The sequence below is a fragment of the Crinia signifera genome, chromosome 2 (assembly GCF_055691185.1).
Source record: "Crinia signifera chromosome 2, ASM5569118v1, whole genome shotgun sequence".
Classification (NCBI taxonomy): domain Eukaryota; kingdom Metazoa; phylum Chordata; class Amphibia; order Anura; family Myobatrachidae; genus Crinia; species Crinia signifera.
This window is the reverse complement of record NC_139218.1, coordinates 133,006,374-133,023,346: the sequence shown is the minus strand read 5'-3', so window position 1 is coordinate 133,023,346 and position 16,973 is coordinate 133,006,374. Positions and strand designations below refer to the sequence as shown.

Below are 16,973 nucleotides of genomic sequence, written 5' to 3'. Positions count from 1 at the left end.
CCCGTTGCCACCTCAAAACACTGCACATGCCACCTGCAGCCCTGTCCTAACTAAAGTGTCTCAAAAATTAAAGTTTTGTAGGTTAATTTTATCCATGTGAAGACCATGAACATATTTGTGGTACACTTGCTCATAGTTCCTGACCTCTTTACCTTTATTTCAAAATACTATTTTAATAATAATTTTGGTCATTTTTGGAAATGGAACTGCAATCACCACGGAAGTTTGCCAAATTATTTCACACGTGTCAACCAGCTTAAACACTGTTGCCCTGGAACCTGGTTGAAACTGTTCTTTTGTATTTTTTTTTAATAACTCTAAAATTCTTGAAATTCTGATTAATATTTAACTTTGAAAATAAATTAAAACAAATATGTCACATGGAACTGAGAACTGTTAATGGCCCATGCATGAATTTCTATGGACAGTAAGTATATTCTATGATCCAGCTGTAAAACATAAAATACAGTTTGTGGAATTAGCTTACCGAATCAAAGGGTATGTTTCCACTTTCCTTAAGCACCTTTCCTGCTGATGAAGAGATAAACATAGTGCTTCAGAATTAAGTTTAAGTCACTTTAGTTACAACATATAGATAGATGTGTTTGCTTGTTGATGAGAGAATATTTAATATTGATATTTGTCCCAACGAGTCAGACCTGACTATAAATCTATCGATGCACGGCCAGCTTAACCCTATTTCCGGCACTCCTGAGGTTCAGGAGATGCCGGCTGCCAGCTCCTACACTGTGACTAGAGTCGGGTGCTATATGTAATTTTACAGTGCAGCATTTGGCTCCTGCTACTGGGCAGGAGATATTATTTTGTAGAGAGCGAAACATGCTGGGAGGGTGCCCCAAAGGAAGTGGGTTGCATCACTTAGGACAGTGGTTCCCAACCCTGGTCCTCAAGTACTCCCAACAGTGCACGTTTTCCAGGTCACCCGGCAGGTGCACTCATTATTCAGGCACATTTGAAAAGATCCACAGGTGGAGCTATTTATAGCACGCTATTTATAGCACTTGTGATTCTATGTGGAGACCTGCAAAACATGCACTGTTGGGGGGTACTTGAGGACAAGGGTTTGGAACCACTGACTTAGGACAATATTAATAACAAGAGAGGCAGAGTGGCATAAGAAAGCAAGTAAGGTACAGAAGTATCAAAAGTATTTTTTATATTGTTTATCACACATTTATTGCTTTTATATATAGCAATGTCTAAACATTTTATATCTTTTACATTATAGCAATTGGATCAGTTCTAAAAAAAAAATTGTTGTTTACTGAAAAAAGTTTGCGAATCACTGCTTTATACCACTTTCACATCGCCGACACGTTTTAAAAACCGGTATTTAAAACGGTAATTAAAACGGGTCAGAGCCTTAACATTGCCACAGATTACCGTTTTAAATACCGGTTTATACCCCTTTCACATCGCACTTTTAAAACGGTAAATTGCCATTTTTTTTTCCCTTTTTAAAACGTTTAAGCCTGCACTGTGAATGCATAGCATTGTACACATTCACATTGCACAAAAAACGGCAAGGAACCGTGTAGGACTCTGCTTTTTACACGGTTCGAAATGCCAGTTAACTTTAAACGGTAAATCAGCTGTGGTGCATTCACAGTGCAGGCTTAAACGTTTTAAAAAGGGAAAAAAACGGCAATTTACCGTTTTAAAAGTGCGATGTGAAAGGGGTATTAGGTTTTCATTACTGTATAGGTGTAAACACATCCAGGATTCTAGGGTACGGTGAGCATACATTTTGGGGTAATGTATTTTTCTAATTTAAGTTGAATTAGTGGTTTTAGTTTGAAAAAGTATTCATATAATTTTGTAACTAATAGTAATAATAATAATAATAATAATAATAATAATAATAATAATAATAATAATGGCACTTATTAATAAATTCTGCTAAAAGTGCTCTTTTGAACTGAGGTAGTGGACTTTTTTTTATTGGTGATAATAAGTAAAGCAATACTTTATAAACTCTAGCACAAAAATAAACTGATGAACAACAAAAGTTCTGTGGTCATTTTACCATGATGGTCTTAAACCCTTTTTCCAAAGACATCCAATATATTCAATGCTTTTTGCGAGCTGTAACAGCGAGCAGTGCTGACTGCTCACTGTCACAGCTCTCATGGTCCGTATTCAACTGTCCCCCATGCACACTCCATTTCCACCTTGCTGGGATTTTACAGCGGCGTGAAAACAGTGTGTGTGGCCGCCAAAAAGTGAGGCTCGCGGCTAAATGCCTTAGCCATGAAGCTCGCTGTTTGGGTGAATCCTCACCATCATCTGACAGTGGTGAGTGGCTGGCACGGGGGTTAATCGGCGAGGGTCACTTTTTTTGGCGATCCATTGTTTTACTCCCTCGCCGGCTGTATCGAATACTAGGCAATGACTGTATACACGAAAATGAACCCCCAACATTGTTATATCCAATGAAGATATGTGGATATCAAACAGTTACTTTGTGTTAATAAAAATACTTACATTTTCATTAAATCTAAAACACACATATAAATATATAACATTAAAGTGGAGCCGTAGTCCCTGAGACAGGTGGAGTACAGGTCCCACCATGCCAGGGATATCTGGTAGACAAAAAATGTGGACCTGAAAGGAATTACTGGGACCTGTAGTTCAGAAACAATCAAACTTATTTTTAACACTTTTATTACCCCACACCACAATTCAGTGGTATGGGAAGAGCTCGAGTGCCTGAGGTGTGTTTTTCCAACAAGAAGAGACACTTTTTACACATTCACAGTTCAATGTAGTTTTGCTTACTGTAGGGCTAGTTTGGATCTATGGCAGCGGTATTCCACGTCTCTCTGCTCTATTGGAACCAGCATTAGAAAAATTTGCTGTTGGTAGTAATATTTTTGGTTGGGCCCACACTTTTTATACCGCAAATTTTGCATCTACCAGCACTTGAGATAACCGCCTCAATTTTAATAAAGTTTTTGCTGAAAAATCTGCACGAATCTGCGGTTTTCATGAACATCTTCAAATAAACTCAGTTTGGGACTATTTGCAAATGTAAAATGTGCCCCAAAAAAGTGCATTTTACTGGAATTTTTTAGCATGAGACATGTTAGTCCATTGGTTTTTAACAATCTTACCAATTTCTATACCAACTATAAACTATAAAATCCCTTTCTATAACATCATGTTAGAACTTCCACTTAATAAATGACCACAAAAGCTCACAATGCTGCAACCACCTGAAAACAGCTATTTATGGAGGACTGTGGTTACAATTTGGGGTTTAATAAATAGGCCCCAAAGCAATTATGTCAGTGACTATTTTTATTTTTAGAATAAAAATTATACTTTAAAGTAGTGATTCCCAAACTTTTTTGAATCACAGCACCTTAGAGCATCAAAATGTTTTCAAAGCACCGATAGGCACCAAGGCATAAATATAAATAAATTAAGTACATTGTGTTTATATGTCACAGTTATGTGGTGAAGGATAGGATTTCTGTTTGTCCACATACCGTATGTTATGATCAGTGCCAGATTAAGGTCTAAATGGGCCTGGAGCTGAAAATGATCAAGGGCCTATTATGCGCAATAATAGGGAACTTAATAATGTGGGGGCGTGACCAGTGTTCTGGTTGCGTGGTCTGCTCATGGGTGTGTCTCTATTTGTGTAAATAATTTCAACTAATTATATATATATTTATATATATATATCAGAGGCGGAACTACCATTGGTGCAGCAGGTGCATTGCACCAGGGCCCATAAGGACTAAGGGGCCCACTGCTGCCAACCACTGCTGTGTGGCATATTGTGAACTTATGTTGGACTGGAAGTGGGAGGCCTAAATTATATTTTTGCACCTGGGCCAACCACTCACAAGTTCCGCCACTGATATATATATATATATTACAAATTCCGACACTCACAGGATGCAGGGAGATATATTGCCGGGTGCCCTCCAAAGGTGCACCCGCAGGACGCCGATGTCCTAAGATACTTGCAGGGTGAGGTGGCATTCCAGTCATAAAAAAAAAAATAATAAAAGCCAAAACTTGGTAGACAACATTTCAGCACCTTTTATGTGGTCACCTAAATTTACCACACCATATACCCCTTATACAAATCAGGCAACAATAGTAACCCCCTTATACTGTATTTGCCTCTTACACATACTGTAATGCCACATGGAATGAGCCAAAATGCACACTGACTGAATAAAAATTCACATTATGCACACCGATTAAGGCAAATTTACATTTTGCCACATGGATTGAGCAAAAATACACACTATACCAAACTGATTGAGACAAAATTCACAATATGCTTCTCAAACAGGGACATTGCATGCCAAAGGCGCATTAAAAATTTACACCATAATGGTCATTACATGTTAAGCCACACACCATAATTTCCATTACGTATTATGCCAAACACCATAATGCCAATTAAAAATTATGCTACATAAGTGCTGCTTACCTATGTGCTCATTGCCAGGGGTTCCATGCTCATTGCCAGGGTTCCATGCTCGTTTCCATATGGGATTACATGCTCATTGCCAAGAGGAACAGGGGGACAGTCGCCGCCAGGCAGAAGTGACAGCCAGACAGAGAGCACGGGGGCTGCCCGTGGAGCACGTGTATTTGGAGCACTGTAAGTCCCGGCTATTTGAAATAATACCCCTTTCACACCAGAAAATGCAGGGATTTACCCGGCAATATGGTCCCAGGATCATGCATTTTCTGGTGTGAAGGGCAGAGAAATCCCCCCCCCCCCTTTAACCAGCTATATCGTTTAACCAGCTATATTTTGGGAACCAACTGCCCCATTTACATGAGAGGTATCAGATTGAAGGACCAGCGATTTGGGTTCGAATGAGATCAACTTCAATCTTCTGTGATGCCAGGGGGGACTGACAGCCTTCGGAACTGTGTGGGGGTGGCGGAATTAGCGGGTCCCATGTTATTCTATGGGGAAAATGTTCCAGATTTGCCTGGCGGTATCTCCGGTTCCCAGGGGGCTAGCGACGCGAGGCTGGGCTCATTGGAAAGCCCCAGTCCTCATCTACAAAATGGGCTTATATGGAGAGTGGGCCTACAGCTGTAACTCCATCAGGCCCGGCCCTGGTTATGATTAACAGCCACCAGCACTGGTTTTGCCTGTTACATTGACCATAAATAATATGAATTGATCCTGGTCCACCAACCAAAGGCACCCCTGCAAGTGTCCTGAGGCACCCCAGGGTGCAATGGCACGCTGTTTGGGAACCACTGCTTTACTGACATTTATTTTCATAGAATTCAGTTGTACAGAAAATATTATCCAAAATAAGCTAAACTAATATGATATTGGCACATGTTATTTTCTACAATGTCATCATGATAATTACCCACCGCTCTGCTATTTTTTAATTGAATAGGTGAATATGATTTTATTTCTGCAGTCTCTCAACTGTTTTGGTTAATGTTCTCTGAAACACAAGAATATGTAGCATTTCTTATAACTGCTAACCGGAAGTGACATGACAGGAGTTCTCCCGAATGGGTTTCAGAAGATCATGGCTAGAGGTATAAGATAGGGCTAGGGAAGTTAATATCAGCACCACAATACCCTCATACTAGTGCCTTATAGATCTTCAAGCAACTATTCAACCAACATCCGGGCTCCTCACATATGCAAAAGAGCTTAAACATTTACATTTTTTGAATATCACATATGTACATATTTAAACATACACAATTCATTTAACACTGTTCATATGCATGTGCTCCATTTATTTATTGAATTATATTTCTTACCTTCTGAGGTGGGAACCCAAAGGATACACTTTGCATTTACGTTGGAAAAGTAAACGGTTATATTACATTGAGTGATGTTTATTTTTGCACACAGAAGAGTCTTTAGTTTTTCCTTGTCAAATGTGTCCTAGTGGAAAATTGCACAAAAAAACAAAACGTTCACTATAAGCATTTATTGTCATGGACATATATTTATTACATAGCTCCCATATCTTTATGGTTTTTTTGTGTCAACATGTGCAATCGTTGTAATCCAGCAGGGACCTCCCATACTCTCAACAGTGCTAACAATGGTCCCCGCCTACTCTTATTACGCCTAATAAATGACCCACCTGGAAAACTGATGTTGCTGACCGCCAGTTACGAACTATGTCAGCCAAGGCCCTTCTGAGAAGTATACTACTGTTAGCATGGCATAATTTCCTATCTAAGATTCACTGCTGTCCACACAATCAGCCAAACAAAATGAAGAAGGAAACTTAAGTCAATTGCACAGTCCCTAATATAGGATCCTTTACCAAAGCCTTTACCCACACCAGCTACCACATTTACTAACTATTCTAAAGCAGTGGTTCCTAACTCCGGTCCTCAGGTACCCCAAACAGATCATATTTTCAAAGTCACCTGTGGATTTTTAAAATGTGACTTGGGTGACTTGGAAAACCTGAACCGTTAGGGGGTACTCGAGGACCGAGATTGGGAACCACTGGTCTTATCAACACCCTGCTGTCTGACTAGTACACAGCCCACAATGTCTCAGTGTTCAAACCTCACATGGTGTTCTGCTTTACTGTATGTCACCTACCCATGTATCTTTTTTGATTGTAGTATAAATATGTGATAGGTATATTATCTGCTGATGGAAGGCCAGCCTCAAGTCTACTGACACCCTGTGTGAGAAATTCTGGAGCTCCCCCAAAATATTTCTTAGTTTTTAACACTGGCCCCCACAGAAAAATACATATGCACTTTGCCCCTTACAGGAAAATAAACACACACATTGGCCACCACAAGAAAAAAATAAAATGCATTCATTACCTCTACCTCTCTTTGTGGAAGGAAGATGTTTTCGCTACATTGCAAAACTAAGCTGCATATTTGCAGCATAGAAGCTCTCAGTCCCTCCCTTGCCTCCAGCCATAGCACAAAGCAATCTCCTTAGTCACTGTAACACACCGTGCAGGTTAGGTAGTGTGTGGCTACATGACCTATGATATCATGCAGCCTATGATGTCACATAGCCATCAAGTCTCCATTTATAGGTCATAGATCCACTGCAACTGCCACTTAAAATGCTACCAAACACTATTGGCCGGAACTGACTGGGTTGGTGTGGCTCCCCTATTTTGGACGGCACTACAACTCCACCTCTGGAGCCACCACTGGTCATGACCTAGGCTGCACCTGAGCCACCCAAAAGATTAGCTCAGTGCTGCCTGTGACAGCCACAAGTTACTTCACTGTAGAGGCAGGGCCGGTGTAAGGCTTCTCAGCATCAGGCAAAACTTCAACCTATTGCACTATCCTCCCTCCCCCCCTGTGGCCACTAATACCCACTTTCTTACCCCCTAAGGCATACTTGCCTAACATTCTGGAATGGCAGGGAGTCTCCCAAAAAAACAGGTGGACCTCCCAGCCCCCCGGTAAGTTGGGAAAGTCCCCTGCTTTCCCTGGAGGCCTTCCTTTGCCACCCACAACAGAGTTCAAGGAGGAGGGAACAGCAAAGTAGGGAAGTATGCCCCAGGGGAAAGTATAAAGGTGAGGTCTTAGCAGTTCCACAGCAGCCACCTGCTTTAAGTACAACAAGGATCCTCATAGACAGCCTTGATTTTTTTTGATAAGCAGACTTGATGGCACCCCCCCAGATCCCGGGACCCTATTCAGCTGCCTAAAGCTGCCTAATGGTAGAGCCGGCCCTGTGTAGAGGATGCAATGCCACTAGCAGTTGCTGCCAGTGTCACTCATCTGTTCTTGGTCCATGTACAGCTGTTCCATTGGGAAGCCTCTCAAATAAAAGAGGCAGATCCTCCTTTATTTAGAATTACTGTGGTCCCTACAATTAGTTTCTCTTGTGGGCCCTTTAAGCACTAGTCTGACACTGCTACCAGAACTACCTTTGGATTCATACTACCCCACACCCTAGGCTAGGTAATTAACAATATTAAGAATGGGAACACACGTGTGGTTCCAGTAGAGTGGACAGGGTGGCCAAAAAGCACTGCCAGTCATGCCAAAAATAGAATTCTAAAAAATACAGATATATATAGAAGTGAGATATGAATAGAATGGAGCAAAGAGGTGTTTTCATAAAACAAAACAAAAAGGAAGATGGGGCAGGAAGTTCAAAAGAGTTATATTTGTGAGTTGTGTTCCCGAACACCTGCATCTGCTCTGGCTCATTTCCTGTCTTTCTTTTATAATTGTGCCCTTATTATAATTACTGCATAACTAATGTTGTTCATCTTCATTGTAAGCAAGCGAATAAATCATGTTTTCTGCCTACTGTATTATTTTTGGACCTCTCCGTTTGTTTTCTATAGTCATTAAAAAATGTAAGTGCATATTTCTGCATATTCACAAAAAACTGCAGAACGACAGGAATGTTGTTATGTTTCCTAAAAAGAGCCCAGGCTCTCTTCCATGTCCTTGTGTTCTATATGGAACAATTATAGGAAGTAGACAACTTGTCACAAGGGAACATTTTCTTCACATTGCAGGAGTGAAGATCTGCAATTAACACAGTTCAGTTTGTGTGACAGGAAGGTGTTAAGGTTCTTAATTTGCAGTCATTTTACCTTGTTTCTGTTTGATAAGAAATGTTCTAGCATCTAAAACAATGCTAAAAGATAATGCTTTACCATGCAACGCCATGGTACCTGCATGTGGCTTGCAGGAAGACTGGAATGGCAACCTACAGCCAGTAGCACTCCTGCAGCCTGTGTAGGTGCTTTGGCAAAACACTAATTCTCAGAGCTGACCCTTTCCACCAAGTGTGTTGTCAGGAGTTTATGGGGCGGGGCCGGCAGAGGTTGCACTGCCTCCCTCGTACATATGATATTTGAATGAGTCACAAGGCCGCTGACACTAGGTAGTACCATACTGCCAGCAGTGCTTAGGATCCTGCAGGCTCTTACATTAATTCATCACCATATACAGAGGAAGATGGATGTTATACAAACTTATCTTCTCTACAGAGCAGGAGACACCCAATGTTTCAGGTACAATAGGTTCTCCTTCCACATTCTGTCCAATTCCTAGTGAAGTAGGCAGAATGCTAGGATATATACTGGGCCTAATGATACAATGGTGGAGGGGGCTGGGCCTAATGACACCATTCTATGCATTATTTTTGCCCTGCTCCTATACAGATATTGCCCATGTATGGCAGCTTTAAAATTAGGGGTGGGACTTAATGATACATTTATATAAGCCCTGCCCCACCACCACCCACCTCCGTCTCATCTCCAGGCAAAAAACAAAAGTAGGTAAGGATGACGCAATATATATTTTTATACACTTACACAACTTATATCCTCTGGGTACTGAAAGCAGACCACCTCTAGATTGGATTCCAGTTTTTCTAGGCTTATGCACTCCTGAAAGTATAAAAAAAAAAATCAGATTTTAACATTAGCTACGTTATCATTCAAAGATTTTTTTTGTATGATGAATTACTGACCACAGTGATAGTTTGGACGGGATGTATTAAAATACATTGCTGCCCCTCGCCACACCACCGCAGCGATGCCAGCGCATATGTATTAACATATGCGGCTACCATCGCAGTGCAGTGATGGAGGCCCCCGCGATACCTGTGATGTGGCTCAACATGGCTGTCCCCAGCGCCTCCTCTCCCCCCTGCAGCCGGAAGGACATCTGGCTGTGACATATGCTAGGGGGAGGAGGAGTTTCACGGAGGATGGGGAGGGGGGTAGGAGTCTGTGGTGGATGGCAGGCAGCGGGCCCATAGGCTTCTATAGGGTATTGCTACCCAAAGGTGGCGATACCCTGCCCTGCGATGACGCGGCGGCCGGGTATTAGTACATTTGAAAATGTGATAAAATGGGGGTTTTACAGCATTTTCCTCTTAGTACATCCCGCCTCTAGTCAGATAATTTAATATGTAAGTTAATAAATAGTTTACTGTTGCACATTATTGGCGCTGCACCCGAATCCCAACCAGCCCTCAAATTGAACAAGCAGTTCACCACCACTGTGAATATGAATCCTCTAGAACATAGTTCATACTCAATTGTTACGGAATGGGCTGTTGATCTTACTCTATACTGTAGCTCAGTCTCTCTATGCCTCTTATTCCTTTTGAGCGCCCCTTGACTGACATTTATCATTTGTAATTAAGGTTGTTTTATATATATATATATATATATATATATATATATATATATATATATATATGCTTATGACAGTATCAATGTGAGTTCTCCCTTTTGTTTTTGTTTCTGTACATTATTATTTTGTTTGATATCGTATAAAACTTATAAAAAATAGTTTACATAACAGCATACTGTATACTACATCAGGCTTAATCTATGGGGTGCCGGACGCATTCCCGACAGTCGGGATCCCGACAATCATTTACCCGACGTTGGGATACCGACTGTCAAAACGCAGACAGCCGGGTGCCCGACGGCCACCCGCTATTTTCCCTCGTGGGGGTCCGCGACCCCCATAGAGGGAGAATAGAATAGGTGGCTCGTGTAGCGAGCCACTGTGCCCGCAGCGTGGCGAGCGCAGTGTGGAAAATGAAATTGCACCTCTACGCCATTAAGGTATTACGACCGCCCTCTATGCAATTCCAGTACGTCGTTTGCGTTTTAGTAGCTTAAATGTAATTAGCGTTTTCGGACGTGAAACATTAATGGTTAATTCTTAATGATATGTCCCTTCTTGTTTCTTTGTGTTTGTGTGAAACCCCCTGAGTAAATCCAGACTTACTTTTAATTTAACTTGTTACAATTGCCGTCAACAGTCGCAAGGTCAGTATAGTGAAACAATCACTATACATGACCTTAGAGATATCTAGTCTATATTATTAGGGAAGCCAATCCCGGGGCATTTTTTCAATCCCAGGATTCGGGATTGAAAAATGCTCAATCCCGGGATTCCCGGGATTGGCTTTCCTAATAGAAAAACGCCCTGGCTGCCCCGCATTTACTAACATGCAGGTGCAGCTGGGTTGTCAGGTGGGTGGATGGGCGGGTTGCCGGGTGGGTGGATGGGCGGTCAGCTTCAGGAGCCGGGTTGGGGGATGGGTGGTTAATGCTGCTGCTGCTGGCTGGCTAGTTGGGCGGACGGGCTAGCCACGCGGCTTCTTCATACTGCCGGGCGCGACGTGACCTGCCTGCACAGCGTGACCTCTGATCTCGTCATGCTGAGAAGTCACGCTGCGCAGTATGCTCTGCCGGGTCCTGGGAGAAGCCGGGCAGCGTCTGAACGGGTGCTCAGACGCTGCCCGGCATTAGACTGCGCATGCGCAGTCTAATCCCGGGATTGGAAACTCCAATCCCGGGATTGAAATCCCGGCCTTTTGGGGGCCAAATCCCGGGATCCCGCCGATCCTGATCCCGGGATTGGCCACCCTATATGTTATCTCATGAACAAGAGACAAAGGACTAACTTCCAGCCAGAACGAGTTCTCAGCTTCCCCCCCTTCATCCCAAGAACAAAGAACAAGCATACTCTGACGAGATTCCCATGGACAGGAAGTCGTACCTGTGAGGTGGAGGACCAATGAAGAGATGCCTAGTCCCCTTTCTGTACCCAATGATAATCCAGTTTGTCTCCACTCCCCCTTGCTTTAAAAGTCTGGTCCCCGGATCGCTGAGATCAGATGTGATCTAATCAGAACACATGCCCAGGATCTTGGGGAAATACTATTCGATCATGGTCTCTGCTTCTTTTACGGTAATTGTTATCCTTATATGTGTCAGTTGTTATGTTAGCTGTACCTGAATTTATACCCATTGTAGTAATGTTTCTTTTCCATGTATAAGCTGTACTGCATTAGTGTATAGTTTATAGATATATTGTTTGTTACATTGTAACCCCCTGTGTCCACTACGAAGTTCAATATAATAAGACATGGGGTCAGATCCGTGATCTTCATATAACCAGTGTCTATGTGTATTATTTCTTTATAACTATTAGCGGCATCTCAGTCGCAGAACCAGCCTTAATAGTGATCAATTTGTATGTCGACTGATATAATCAGTGAATTAATGGTGATCTAAAGGTTATAAAGATATATTCATTGCATAAACTCTCATTGAGAGTCTCATACGCTGATGCGTCTGAATGGCACGTTTAAATAGCTGTGCGGCTGCATTAGACATACAGTATATAAAGTGTAAAGCTTTATTTCTTATAAAGCCATTGAATAGGTTAAACCTGTTTGGACACCTTACAATGGATTCAGGAGCATCTAGTCATATGCAAATGTGTTTTACAACCATTCACATTGTCATGTCAGTGAATGGAGAAGCTCTGCTCTGTATCAGGCTGCAGTTGCCAGGGGTAACCTGTTGCATGGTTTAGAAGGTAACAAATACAGTGTAACTACTACATTATCCACTAGTTTATTAAAATAACGGTTTTAATAGCAGCGAGCCCGCAAGGGGCTTTTTTCCGCTCTCCATGCTGTCTGAGTCTGGGCAGTTGGGATCCCGACGTCGGGCTAATGACTGTCGGGATCCCGACGTTGGGCTAATGACTGTCGGGATACCGACTGTCAGAACCCCATACCACACCCGACCTATGTGGGAAAGCCACAATGACCCCCAAGAGGAGGTTGCATAGGACCTTTAAAATGAGTGTAGTTAGAATCTGGATTGGATGACATGTGACTGTTTTTTCCTAATCTTCCATTTTGGAACTGTAAAACATATGTATCTAACAAGAATGTTTTGTCTATTTATCTCCTCCCTTATCTGAGAAGAGCAATTTACTGATCCAAAATTAAATTTCTCTTACATTCTTATGGGATACAGGGAAGTCGTTCATAACGATGGGGAAAAGAGGATATCCGAAGGAGACAGGCACATATAAAACTTTATACTGGGTGTAAATATCTTAAAGGTAAAATGTATTTACTATAATAAAAATAACCACAAACATAAGATACTTTGAGAACATACTTACAATGTGACTTGGTGCCACTATTACATGCGGGATTGTGTCTATTTCTGCGGAGGTGGCATCGCTAACTCTAATTGTAGAGGAATATGCTGATGTTAAGCTACTAGTTGTCTGTGTAGCGATGTTAGCGGTAGATTGAAGTGTTACATTACTCATGGTCGTCTGGAGAACTGGAGATGTAGTAGATATATTGACTGTCTCACTGGCTAATGTTGTTAAACTTCCTCCTGAAAATAAATTATTATTAAGATTAAAGAATATTACATTAAAGCAACATACGAAAAAAGGGCCGTTTTCGCAAATTTTCTGAAAATCGCACATTTTAAAGGTGTGATTTTTAGTAAAACTAAAAACCGCATCCAGATGTTTTCCCATTAAAAAGTATACAAATCATCTATTTAATGGGATCCGATTTCTAGTAAATGTTACTAAAAATAGACCAGATTCTGACTGGTGAATTTATCTGAAACATGCACAGATCATTGTGATCTGTGCATGGTTCTGGTGTAAAAAAAACCCCAAAAATTGGAAAAAAACCGGCATGACCAGCCCCGGGCACAAAGAGCTGGTCCTCTTTTCATAAAATCACAGGGAAAAACAAATAGGGGTCCCCAGGATTTTATAAACCAGCACTAGGCTTAAGGGCCGGTCCTGGTTCCCAAAATACGGGGGACAAAATGAGTAGGGGTCCCCCGTATTTCAAGAACCAGCACCGGGCCCAACCAGCCAGCAGGGTAATTCCACAGCCGGGGGGAGACTTTTTATACAAGTCCCCTGACCAAAGCATTCTCCCCCTGACCGGTCAGCATGGGCATGGGCAGCCAAAGAAGGGGTCCCCCTCTCCACAACTTACCTTCCCATGCTGAAGCCCAGGGCTGTCCTCGATGCTCCTGGGCGGTGGGCACCAATCTGATTATAGTGTAAAAAAATGTGAAAAACTATTGTGTATTTTCTGAGGCACTACAAGTCCCAGCAAGCCAGAACCGCATTCAAGTCCCAGAATGCGAGGCAATAAAGGTCCCGCTGGGACTAGTAGTGCCCCAGCAGTACAAATAGTTAGAAAAACCACAGACACACTTACAGTACAAGTTTAATACACACGAAGCCCATTCGTTCCAACTCACCTCTCTTGATAGAAAATTGGTCCCCTTCTCCAGTAGAATCCATAGTGGGGTACCTGTAGAAGCAAATAATACTCACCACGCTGATCTTCGGGACTTCTACGGACCCTGGCAACGCTGCCCGGTATATGGGGGCGGGTTTGTTTACATCCGGAGCTCTGCCCCAGGCCGGGACTTAGCCCCGCCCCCCAGCCAACCATGGTCCGGCATGGGGGTGTTCCTGGACCATGAATGGCTGGCGGGGCTAAGTCCCGTTTTGGGGGACCGGAGCTCCGTATGTAAACAAATGCGCCTCCAGATCCTGGACAGCGTAGCCAGGGTCCGGAGAAGTCCCGAAGATCAGCGTGGTAAGTATAATTTGCTTCTACAGGTATCTTAATATGGATTCTACTGGAGAAGGGGATCAATCTTCTATCAAGACATTGGCGCTACACCACTGACCATACCAGAGATAAACAAATATATACATTTTAACCATCAACAAAGTATACTAGTAAATGAATAGACCCAGCATCTGCCAGGTCACCTCAACTACCTTGCCCCCCCTCCCCCCTTTTCCTTTTCTCCAGTTCCTTCCATCACGGCCCTAGGGTCTCTTGCTGCATTTATGCTAAACGCAGTACTATTTTTCTGGAAAAATAGGTTCAGGAACTGCAGGTCTGGGGGTGAATCAATTAATTGAAAAAAAAAAACATATAATAGAGAGAGGGAGGGGGAGATAGACGTATATATTTTAGTTAGAAACAAAGGCACTCACAGGTGACTTTAAAATAATACTTATCTTATGAAAAGTACATTTTCAGTTCCTGATGATGTCATATATAATTAGAGGTTCAGGAGCTGAGTTCCTGCTGGTTCCTGCTAAAAAATAGCACTGGCTAAACGTAGTATCACTATTCTCCAGATGTACAGATGGAGCGCCTCTCATTCAGCTCTGGGAATCACCAGATTCCCTGCATTGCTGAGAGGCACTCCATCTGAAGGGGACGTGCAAATGTCTCACACGCACATGCATCCCTGTCAACATGGCAGCGGGGAGTGCTTTCCCTGCCCATCTCCGATTCAGGGAGATGGGCATTGTTAGTGGGGGGAGGTGTGGTTAGCTACGGGGGAGCATCGGGGAGGCAACGGAGGGCTCAGACGGAACAGGGCGTACAAGCATCTCGTGTGCGCACACGCCCCCCCTCCATCTGATGGCGGGTCCTATTGGTTTGCGATAGAATCGAATGAGAGGTGCTCCATCTGTATCAAGCTTCAAAAAGTGATAAAATGAAGACTGATAAACAACCAGCCAATCATCTCCTACCTGTTGTTTTTCAAACCCAGCCTGTAACATACTGTAGCAGTTAGCTGATTGGCTGGCTTTGAATTCTACCTGTAAACCCAGGAGACCCCTTTTTATTTACTAAAAATAGTATTTTTCTTTTTATAATTGGGCTCAGATTACTACCCCTTACGAGTTATTGAGACCTTGACATTTCAAGTGTGTTTTACAAACTACAATTCTATATCTTGTTACATATTTTGCCCAGTCCATTGTTTATAATCACATATTTATGTTTTACCCACTGCCTTCAAGCCTGTGCTATTGTACAATAATTATGGCTCTTAATACGCAGATATGTGGAAACCTAACTTGTAAACTTTGTTCCTTATATGGCCAATATTGGGAATTTGGGTCATAAATTTGAAAAAGACTGGAGAGCAAGAAATTATTATTATCACTAAGTGTAGCAGGTAGAAAAACAATATTACACAGTTGGTTTGTCAGCACACCCCTACAAGCACCTTTATGTCCTGACAAAACTTTTTCTTTATGGGAATCAAATATTGAAATCCTTCCACTTACAACTAGAAAGCAAATTCATCATAGTTTTAAAAATACTAGTTGGTATCTGACTAGAAGGTGGCATAGGATCTACCGATCTATTGGTTAAAATTCACCCCTCCGTCTTCAATAATAAGGCTTTAGACTTGCAATCAAATATATGTATCTGCCCTTTTTGTGTATACATTGAATCATTTATTGAATTCTGCTACATTAACCGAACATGGAGGGTGAGATTTAATAGGATGAGAGATTCAGAAAGTGAGAGATTTGGTAATAAATCTCCACTTTTTTTAAAGCGGCAATCATTTACACTGCTAAACCAGTTTGATTTTGAAGTGTAAATGATTGCCGCTTTAAAAAAACCTGGAGATTTCTTACCAAATCTCTCACTTTCTGAATCTCTCATCCTATTAAATTTCCCCAAATGTCTTTTCTCTTGGGGTATTCAAGGTTTGATTTATCGCTATGATAAAAAATTCAAGCATTTGCAAATTCCAGTAAGCCTGGTTACTTACCCAAGACGGTGGTTTCTGATTTCATCTGCATTGTAGAACTAGCTTGGCTAATCAACACATTTGTTGGTGTCTGCACTGGCTCACTTGTGGGTTTACTTATGCTTGAGTTCAGACTGGCAGAATGATCTGTATTAGATTTATGTGTCGTATTTTCAGTTGTAGGTTCGTCTGTGGCATCTGCAAATAAAAACAAGAAACAGATATACTTCGTCACATAGTGGTAGATTTATCACTTCATCGAGCTTAATAAATCTGCCCCATAGTAAGCAAGGTTGAAAAAACACAAATCCACCAAGTTCAATTTATTGTACACTAAGTATTGTACAGTATGTACTGTACAAGCTATGTTACATTAGAGGTATGCAATCATAGCCTAGGTGAGTAGTTCCCACTTTGTTTTCTTGGTTGGGGAACAGTAGCGCACGCAGGGGGGGTTCTGAGTACCCAGAAACCCCCCCCAGGAGTCTAAAAATCGGCCCTTGGGAACCGGAGATATTTGACTTCAAAGCAGTGGTCCCCTTCCAAGCCTGTTTATTGTTCTTCTCAGTCAGATAC

The 16,973-nt window shown here is 42.1% G+C and overlaps 1 protein-coding gene across 4 annotated transcripts in view; it reads right to left on the bottom strand.

Annotated features, from left to right (window-relative positions):
• Positions 1–16,973, bottom strand: part of CD34 (CD34 molecule) — a 67,168-nt gene that overhangs the window by 13,436 nt on the left and 36,759 nt on the right. For 2 of the 4 annotated variants that reach the window (XM_083172837.1, XM_083172834.1), the window contains exons 2-6: positions 16,419–16,595; positions 12,955–13,178; positions 9,318–9,392; positions 5,797–5,923; positions 488–531 (exon numbers count right to left, since the gene is read on the bottom strand). In XM_083172837.1, the coding sequence (XP_083028963.1) occupies positions 488–531; positions 5,797–5,923; positions 9,318–9,392; positions 12,955–13,178; positions 16,419–16,595 (647 nt within the window). The remainder of the gene's footprint in view (positions 1–487; positions 532–5,796; positions 5,924–9,317; positions 9,393–12,954; positions 13,179–16,418; positions 16,596–16,973) is intronic. The other 2 variants (XM_083172835.1, XM_083172838.1) reach the window with 1 other exon arrangement.